Genomic DNA, 10,367 nt, shown 5'->3' on the forward strand with positions numbered 1-10,367 from the left:
TCACCAGAACAGCTGGACCTATCCCTGCTCTCCTGCTTCTCAAGGGGCAGGACACGAATCACTGCAGCTCATCTGACATGAAGCTGCACTGGGCTTGTCAAGTGCCACAGGATGTTTACAGTGCTGCTAGAACAGAAACCTCAGCCTGAAAGCAGCAGGCTGTGCTGATGGGGCTGTGGCAGAGGGAGGAAGCACAAAGGATAAGCACAGGCCTCTGGGGAGGGAGGCACGAGGCTGTAACACCTCACCACAGTCATTGCAGAAGCCCAAAGTGGAACACAAGTCCCCTTTCTTTCTCATTTTAGCCCAGGACATGAGAGCTGGAATGAGGTTACTGTAGAGATTATGCTCTGCAGTTGTAATATATTCTGCCTGACAAAAATTCACTGCATTTGAGATCATTCTGTGGTTTAAAACTCATTTTCAGTGTGCCTGCAATACACTTAACTGTACTTCCCCATCTGAAAACATTGAGGGGCATTTTGATTCAAATATGAATGATGCAGATCAGCTGTAAAACACCTTGACACTCAGACCTGTTTTGTGTTGGTCTGTGCAGCTGTAATGCTGCAGGTAACTGTTTATCATTGAATTCCTGCCCTGAGTGTTTCCATCAAAACTGGCTGAGGTGCACGGTGCCCATCATTGTCCTCTTAGGCCTCATGAGGCCAAAGATTTTCTCCAGGTTTCCCCTACTAGTGCTTCTTCAGAGGGTATCTTCCTTTTTACACTGTTGTTTACCATAATTCATCACCAAGAAAAGCAGCACATCCTTGGAAACCATGAAGAGGCCAAGAAAATGAACTTCAGCTCAAAAATGCATAAAGAACAAAACCCCTTTGTCTTTCCCTTACTGCTGAATTTTCCTCAGAAAAGGACTACACACAAACAGAACAGGCACACTTGCATTCAAATCCTACTTTCTTTTCCCAGAACCTCAAGGCTATTAATAGCTTCCCCTGACAACTACATCAGCTCTCTGCTGAGACAAATAATGGCACAAATTGTGACTCAAAACAGCGGCTCAACGGGGAGGAAGATGTGCAATCTTCCCCCTCAAGCTGCTTCTGGTGCAATTGCCACCATGGAATTTTTGGCTAGCCCTTCCACCATTGGAGATCTGCTGATCTGACCACGGAGAGATGCACATTTTTTTACCAATCCCATTACCTGGGCCCTGTGCTGAGCATGAGGGTTCCTGTATTTTTTTTAAAAGCTGATTAGTTCAATCCTTACTGCACTGGGATAACATTTTACAGGCACAGAGAAAACAAACCCTGCACCCTGGCCAGGCCTGGAGAGGGACAGGTGAGTAAAAGCAGCTTTAACATTCCCCCATGCAGAGTTTTGCCATATTCCAGGTGAAGTGTGAGTCACAGAACTGTAAAGCTATTTATAAAAAGATCTTTCAGATTTCCGCCTGTATCCCAGTGACAAATTAGAAGCAACATTCACCATTGATCTGAGTTATGGTGACAGGCAGAGCTGCAGATCACAGGACAGAGCAGAAATGAGTGAACAGGGGTTTATTTTTAAATATCTATGACCTGGGGTGGTCATAGATAGAAAAAGATCACCTCATGTTTATTTTGGGCCTAGAAAAGTAAAAGTATTCACTGTAAATGTGGGGTTTTCCTCAGAGACAATGTTTTAGATACAGATGAGATTTTCAAAGGAGCAGAGAAAAAACTTCATCTTTCTTAAATTTCAGTGTCATGTCCATACCTGTATCCTGAGGACTGCTTTGAAGGCTTGGCTGCCTGATCCTGCCTTGCTGGCAGAGGAACAAAACAAGCAGCAAACGGATCCAGTGTCATCCCACACCGCCCTGGGAGCAGCACTTGATTTTCTGCTGCTCTCTGCTCTGAGGCTGCAACTTCTTTTTCCTCCTTTCTTTGCCAACTTCAGTGAAACCTATCCCAGCTCCATGGCTGTTCTCAACCTGCTGCTGCAAAACTGCACTGCCCTGCAGGTTATTTACTTGCTGGTTCCCTACCCTGGCTGTCAGGGACAGCTACTCTGTCCCTAAAACCCTGAAACTTCTCCAGTTTTCCTTGCCATTACACTCTCTGTGTAGTCCTTTATGGTTTGAGAAGAGAGCAGGAGGTGGTCTGAGCAGCAGCTCCCCACGGTGTCACCCCCAGCACAGCACTCTCAAGGAAGCGTCCCAGGAGCATCAACACAGAGCCCTCAAAGTCACTGCTGAAACCACCTGCAGATGTGTTTTGAACACAAATAGAAGCTTCTCCTCCTGCCAGTGAAGATCAGGACTGTGAAGATGTGTTGGAGGCTCACCTCACTCAGCTCTGCTCCTTGGGGCAGTTCTCAGTGTCCCTCACATGGCTGCCTGCAGAGGCCCCAGCACGTTCATAGAGGAGAAACCCCAGCCCAGGGCTGTGCCAGCAGTGGCTGGTGAAGCATCTCCAGCACAGCACAGCATCGAGTCAGTGCTGCCCATGCAGGAAGTGCTCACCTTCACACGGCAGCAGATTCCTGGGAGCTGTCCCACAGATGGTGTCCAGCCAAGGGCTGCCACGCGCCCTCGGTCCTCGGTCCCTGGTCGGTGTCACTGCACTGCTGGGGAGGATTTGCTTGGGCTGGAGCTTCCCAAGCAGGCAGCAGGGCAGGACCCCAAGGCTCCAGGGCGACGTGTGGGAAGCACCGTGCTGTCCCCAGCAGGGTGGGTGCCAGGATTCAGGGTGTGCAGATGAACTCGTCGGACCAGCCCAGGCAGTGCTGGATGCCATCCCGGCACAGCCTCCTGGGGATGCAGGAGCAGAAGTCGTAGTGCACAGGGCTGCAGCTCCACCACTCCCACCCGCACGGCGGGCAGGCAGCCACTGGGAAGGATGGAAAACAGGGAGCTGAAATGCTTCAGCTGCACTGACCCCCCCCCCCTCCTTCCTTACATGGGTTAAACCTTTTCATCCCCCAGCAGAAAAGCCACTGTGACAACCCTGCGACTGTGAGCCCACCAAAGAAGACACAGGTTTGGTGCTACTCATGGGAGACAACCAGAGTGTGACATTGCAATGACCTTCATGGCAGATAGGCCATCCTGGGAGGAGCAACTAACTGTAATTCTTTTTTTCCCCCAAACTATGGAGCTTACTTCGGAGCAGACCTGCTGCTCATTTTAGCAAGAGGAGGATCTCGATGGCTTTGAAGCTGCTGAGACTCAGCTCCCGCCCAGCTCAGAGATGTGCCCATCTGCTGACCAGCTACCAAAGGCCAAAATGAATGGCCACTACTGACTACAGCTACACATCCTGACAAAACTGTTCCACATCAGCAAGCCACAGAGGAGGAGCAGCTTTTGGGTCTGGGAGCAAAGCATGAAGCCTTTCCCCTCTCAGTTGCCACCAGGCTTTGATGCAGAAGCCTTGGCAGCTGGTGGGATTGAGTCTGCATGGTTCTTATTCACACCCTATCCCAGCTATTTTGTGTTTTAGTGGTGGATGCCAGTCTCCAGGCATTTCCAGCAGCATCCACAAGCACCACACCTGTACAACCTGTCTCAATCCATCAGCAGAAAAGGCAGGAGCCAGCAGACAGACTTACAGCTCCCTGTCTCGTCAGAGCAGTCCCCGCAGTCGTTCATCCTGTTACACCTCTGGTCAGCATAGACCCAGGATCTGGGGTTACTGCAGTGGAAAACCAGGTATTCTGGGAGGCTGTGGGGCAAGTCACCTGCAAGGACACACACAGAGGGCACGCTTAACTCCACCAGGCATAGACACACTGGCTAAAATGAGGATGGCACACACCAAAGGCTGCTGTCAGGACACTTCCCCTGCAGTATCAAATGAACATGAACAAATGGGGAAGCTCTGTCACTGGACACAGGAAGTCTGCCCCAGGTTTCTGCTTTATTTAGTTTTTTTCCCCAGGGTGACTGAACAGTAAATTACCCACGTAGGCATACAGCTTCACTGATGGAGGAAAACTACAGCATGGTTTTAAAAAAAACCCTGGGAAGGTCAGAGGAGCTTGGAGTCTTTGATTCCCGGCATTCCTGCTAGGTTTTGGGCAGTGCCATCTCTCAGCATCTGCCTTACAAAGGCTCTACCAGGCTTATCTGCTCGCTTAGGCAGCTGGAAGCACGGAACAGGATTAGAGAAACCGTGGCTGCTGTCTCACAGCTGGAAGACCAGTGCAGGGGGGATGCTTACAACAAAACCACTCACCACAGAGCTGCTCCTGCTCATCCTCTCCGTTCCTGCAGTTGCTGACCCTGTCACAGACCCAGCTGGCTGGGACACAGGTCACTCTGTCATCACACAAGAAGCCTGTCCGGTTATTGGGGGCTGTGCAGAAGCGGTTCACTGAGGGGAAAGAAAGAAGACCTTTATTTTCCAGCATTTTTATGATACAAGGAATAGATCAAGGGGAGTAAAGGGGGGGGTTCTGAAATTAATTTTTTGTTCTGGAAATAACCAGGGGCCGGGATTAATCTCTAGTAGGTTCATGGCAGAGTCTGAAAAGCACACCAATAGTCTTAAGTGTGACAGTGCTACCCAGAATTATCCCAGCCCTATGGAGCAGGACAGCAGAGCCAGGGAATGGCTGGTGGCCATTTGGGCTGTGCAAAGCTGGCACAGCCCCCACCACCCTGCTTGTCCCTTTCCTTCCTCCTGGTCTATGCTGGAGAGCACCACTAAACACACAGTGATGGACATGAGGGCTGTGCTCATGCAGCATCTTTTTTGCCTCCCTTACCAAAACAATAACCACTCTTGGGATACAACCTGGTGCCCGTGGCAGGAGTGCCAGTGCCACTCCCAAGGCCAGGGCAGCCACAAGGACGAGCAGTGCCACGGCAGAGATGCAGAGGTGTCTCTGTGTGCAGCCAGTGCAGGCACCACGTGGATGGCAGTGGCCTGGAGGAGGAAAGAGAGAGGTGAGGGCCTGGGGAAGGGTCTGGGGTGTTTCAGAGGGGAACAGTGCAAGGACACGAGGCTGATGTTTTGGGGTCTCTGCATGCGAGACTGGTATGGGCTGCTGGGCTTTAGGGGTTGATAGCTGAGTTTAAAGAGCCAAGCTCCAGCATTAAACACCCCCTCACAGGGAATTTTGCTGCTTGCAGTGTGGAAGAACCTGTGCTGCTGTTACAGAGCACTGGGATTGAATGGCACAAACGCTGTGTCTCCATCAGAGCTCATCCTGTGGACTCGGATGCAGAAGGATGAAGGCCAAGCCTCTGCCCAACCCTGTGGTACAGCAGTGACACCAAAACATGAGGCAAGTCGGTGTAAGGCTGGGGAAGGTGCCCTCCCAGAGCCCACAACAAAACTCCTCAAGAAGTAAGATTTCATTTTACAGCACTTCAGGCTTTCTGCCCCAACCAGGACTCACACCCCCACGGAATGAGGCTGGACTATCAGCACAAAATGTTGAGAAGGAACTGAAGAGCTCCCCTTTCCCTCCCTAACGACATCTCCACGACACAGCAACCTTCCAGGGACTCCAGCTTTCAGAAAGTCAGGTACATAAATCAAACCAACTGCAGAAGCTAAAGGCCAAACCCATAGTCATTGCAACACAAGGGCAGCACACATAGGAGCAACGCCAGGCACCCACCATCACCTCAGCAACCTGCACCTGGAGCTTTGCCTCTAAACCAACTGGGTATTTTCCTCCATTCCTTCATATTCCCACACCAATAGCAAAAAATATTAGTGTGGTCATCTCAGAAACGTGTAACCAGTCACTTAAGACAATCCTGCCTTTATAATTGATTTTGGTATATTGATTTTTGGTATATCTGAACGTAAAAATCTTTAATTATAATTTTAAAAAGCTTTCAAGGAACTTAAAGAACTTTTAAGTTAGAATTTATCTTAGCTGTGCTTTGTGTTTACTTAGTTGTTTCAGTGTTCAAACTCAAGGGAAGGCACAGCCTTTGCTCAACAGCAAAAGGATCCTGATTCCAGCAACCTCCCCCTCTGTCACACTCAAGCAGGAGCCAAACACAGAACATTTCAGCTCAGAAGAGAAATGGTGAATTACAGCATGTCTGTGTCTACAAAACACCTCTGACCATAAAGCACAACAATTACAGATGGACTTGTGTATAAAATAATGGCAGTGATGAAATGTTGCAACCTGATCTACAGGATTGCTATTTGATTCTGTTTGATCCCACCTTGTCCTTCAGAGTATGGGCAAAATTTGCAGAAGTTTGCCTATTAAGACGTATGGGAAACCCACAGCAAGCTCATTATGACAGACAAGGATCACCTATCATACCACTATACATATGACTGCCAGCTCCAGGCCAACACAGAACAGGTGAAGTTTATTAATTTTATAGTCTGGATATTTCACTACAAAGAAAAGGAGGAAAATCAGTCCAAACAGCCCATAAATACTGGTTGTATGTTACATTACATCAATAGTTTCAATTGACTTATACTTTAATAATAGAACTCTGCATTTTATTCATTACCTCTTTCTCCAGAGAAGGACTGTGTTGAACCAAAAGTAGCTACATCACCGTTTCTCTAGAAGGAAAGGGATAAAAGGTTGTTTACAGAATCCCACAGCCACACAAACTTTGCCTTTCTAGTTCTCACATCATCTTACCCAGGAATACACCATGTACTCCTTTATTACATACAAGCAGAAGTTGCCTCGGTGGAAACACGGCCCAGCTTTAATTCCCAAAACAATCGATCACATCACCTTTTAAACCTTAATTACCCATTTGTAAAACAAACACTAACCAAGTCCAGTGCTTTATATCAACACTTCTCTTTTGTATCAAGTTAAGTAGAAGCAACTCAAAATCTCAGAGAAAGCAGTAATAAAGAGGTCAGGCAAATAGCACTATCAAGAACACAAGTACTTCAGAGAACAGCAGGATTTTTCTGAAGGACTGTACCTGGGGATGAGTTTTGTTCATGCTTCCCAGAACTCCACGGGCCACAGGGAGTTCTCTGCACCTCAGCAGCAGCGATGTTACCGGGATACAAACCCAACAGAGGCAGGAGAGCAAGGAGAGCACTGCACAGGCAGGAGGGGACTGGCAGGGCGGTGCTGAGCCTCTGCTCCAGCCCTCGAGGAAAGCCAACCACAACCTCTGTCATTCTTGTGTCACAGTGTTTCACAGCAGGGTTCAGACAAATCATAACGCAAACATTTAGGAAGCCAAGAGCCCTGCTGAGAGTCCGGAAGAGGAACACTCACCTCTAGCGCATCCTGACTGAATTAACCCCAGTGGCAGCTAGGGAAAAGCCCCTTTCACAATGAAAGCTTGAGGGAAGAGTCTGCTCATCTTCATGAAAGTCTCCTTTCTCCACACCTCCTCCCCAAGACAGAGCTGTCACACTGCCCTTGTGGCAGCACCAGCCCAGACTCCTGCCAGATGATGAGATCTCAGGAGAGCTGTGCAGGATACAACCATCTGGAACAGCTTCCTTGCTTGGGCAATGAGCACAGGCTCAGGAAATCCTCCAGGGTCCTCTTTTACTTGTGTGCTTGAATTTCCAGGCCTGCAGGAAGTCTTAGCAGCTCAGCCCACAGCAAACACGAAGTTACAAATACATTGCAGCCTTCTAAGCTGGCTGCAGGTCTTGGCACAGCACATGCAGAGGGGAGTTTTACAGCTTCAAGGATGAAATTTCATGAGCAGGCAGCTTTTCCATGGGGGTAGTGGGGAGAAAAAGCACCAGCATAAAGTTTTTGAGGAGCCCGGGTTGTTCTTGCAAGAGTTTACTACGAGCCCTGTGTAAGAGCCAGGTCAAGCAGGCCAGCTATGCATACCCTGCAAAACAATCTACAATGAAGAGTTTAAAATGTGGAGTCAGCCCCCTCTTGGAGACAAATGTCCATCTGAGATGTCCAGAGAGGGACAACACAGCTGGGGAAGGGTCTGGAGCACAAGTGTAATTGAGGGAGGGAGCTGGGGGTTTTTAGCCTGGAGAGAAGGAGGTTCAGGGGGACCTTCTCACTCTCTTCCACTCCCTGAAAAGAGGTTGGAGCCAGGTGGGGGTTGGGCTCTTCTCCCAGTTGACAAGCAACAGGACAAGAGGAAACAGCCTCAAGTTGCACCAGAGAAGGTTTAGATTGGATAGCAGAAAAAAATTTCTTTACTGAAAGAGTTGTCAGGCATTGGATCAGGCTGCCCAGGGCAGTGGTGGAGTAATTACCCCTAAAGCCATGTGGATGTGGCACGTGGGGACACGGGTTACTGGTGGCATTGGCAGTACTGGGGGAATGGTTGGACTCATTCTTGGAGGTCTTTTCCGAGCTAAAAAATTCCGTGATTCTACAGCCTGACATCTACCACCATCTGTTTCCTGCTGCAGGATTATCAAAGTCAGCTGTAGCCAAGCAGGGTACAGTTGGATTTTAGAGCAGTTACCCACATCAAAGACTGCTTAGAGTTCAGAAAAATGAGTTCATGACAGCGAGGTAAGAAACATAAGCAAGCTTTTCTGAAATTTAAATTTTTTTTTTTTTTTAAATTGCTGAAGATCAGAAAAGCTGAAGACGCAGCAAATATTAAAGTATCCAATATGATAGGTTATTGTTAATTCTAGCACCTAAAAATCCCCCAATTTCCCCCAAATGTACCATGGCTATTTCTGCCAGCAGTGAATTGCACACACTAAAGAGGGTCACCTCATTTGTGTCCAGATGATTCCATTCTAAATCTGATACAGGCTCAGTTGAACACATGCCTAAAGAGAATATAAAATGCTTTCCACCTGCAATTTCAATAATTTAAGGCCCTTCATTTAAACAGTGGTTTTGAGCAGAGATCAAACCCAAATTGCAGCCTCTGAAAATGGAGATGTCGGTAAGTCAAACATTTGACAAAAAATGAATAGGAAATGACATTTTGCAAAGCCAAATGCCAAGATAGCTTAAAGAGTCCATTTAGATTAGAAGTCTTGAGAAACAGTTCAATTGCTTGCTAGTTATCTGATTTTACTGAGGGAAGATCTTTTGATAAGTTTACAACACTTACCAAATTCCTCAGGCTCTGGCTGGCTCTGGATACAGCAGTGCCAAGTGCCAGAGTGCCACAGGCACAGAGCTCTCTGTGACCCAAGAGCACAGTGCTGAATCACTGGCTGCACTGCACAGATCACTCAGCTGAAATGTCATTAAACAGCAAACAAAAGACAAAACACCCAATGAAAGCACAAGTTGTTTGCTTAACTCGAGCCCGGGGCTGTAAGCAATGGAGTTTTGAAGAGAAAGTTTTGTGAAATCAAGTCATCAGCCTAACAGAGGTTGTACTGTCCACGCTGGAACAAGCAAAGAGCCACGTCTGCACGGAGCTGCTCCCTCTGCAACCACGCTAATGGTAAAGAAAAACATTTTAACAGACTTGCAAACATTTCCATGAGCTGTTCAGTTAGAAAAATGGGGATTGCTGAAGTCTCTTCTGGAAATCCCAAACACCACAGTGCTAAGAAGATGGGCACTAATCCCTGAAGTAAAGCCAGCATTGGCAGAGTAATTGCTGAACAGGGTTGCACACAGCAGATCTGAGCTCTGGCATCCCCAGCAGAGCGGGGCCGTGCTGGGCTTTGCTTGCGCCAGCAGAAACGCGGCTGAATCGCTGCTGCAGAATCACTGACGGGGATCTCCTGTCCCTGCCAAGCGAGCAGTGGCCCCAGACAGCACCCTGGCCCTTCTCACAGCAAGGCCTCTGCAATGACACCTACACAGAGGGCAAAGGCTGCTACCACCCAAACTTCTGGGCTGTCCCACTGAAGAGTTCAGCATGAAGAGGTACTGCTAATTTAATTCAGATTGCAGTTGCTGCAGGCTGATAGAAACCGGCTTAAAACAAACATCCTTAATGGGCTGAAAGCTCCTGACAGCCACAGTTAAGAGTGCTGCTGGACTGGGGTCTGCACATTCCTGCCTGATGGCCCCTGCAAGGCCCCATCAGCTGCAGTCACACAACCATCTGCTCACAGCCAAGCTGGGAACCACCACCGAGCCAGGTTTAAGTAAGGGAACAAACACATCACTGAGTCACAGAGTCTTCACACTGCATCACACCCAGAATCTCCATAGTTCTTCAGTACATGGTTTTAAACCTTTGAGGGAATTCTGTCTAATCAACAAAAAGATGACAGTGAATTGGAGACCATGCATTCTAGCCAGCACTCACGTAGACACCCTAAAATAAATCACTGACACCCCCAACTTGCCAACACTGTGGGAACCAGCATATAATAAGATCCATAAAAAACAGGTTAGACATGAGGGATACTGTTAGTTGCTGTTGCTGTGCTAGTGAATCACACAGCAAAATCAGGTCATGTTGCTCTTGAGAGGAAGGCTACAGACAGGCTTTTACACTGAGCCTGTTGTGGTCAGTAATTAACCATACCAAAAAGCTA

At 48.1% G+C, this 10,367-nt stretch overlaps 1 protein-coding gene across 1 annotated transcript; it reads right to left on the minus strand.

Annotated features, from left to right (window-relative positions):
• Window positions 1–1,511: 1,511 nt before the first annotated feature.
• On the minus strand, window positions 1,512–7,933 carry LDLRAD1 (low density lipoprotein receptor class A domain containing 1). Its single transcript, XM_032118271.1, has 6 exons — window positions 6,884–7,933; window positions 6,449–6,503; window positions 4,749–4,880; window positions 4,188–4,325; window positions 3,562–3,690; window positions 1,512–2,840 (listed from the first exon to the last, which is right to left on the minus strand). Exons 1-6 carry the CDS (start codon window positions 6,902–6,904, stop codon window positions 2,695–2,697), a joined length of 621 nt encoding a protein of 206 aa, XP_031974162.1. The 5' UTR covers window positions 6,905–7,933; the 3' UTR covers window positions 1,512–2,694.
• Window positions 7,934–10,367: the final 2,434 nt, after the last annotated feature.

This window comes from Corvus moneduloides, chromosome 9 (assembly GCF_009650955.1).
Source record: "Corvus moneduloides isolate bCorMon1 chromosome 9, bCorMon1.pri, whole genome shotgun sequence".
Lineage (NCBI taxonomy): Eukaryota > Metazoa > Chordata > Aves > Passeriformes > Corvidae > Corvus > Corvus moneduloides.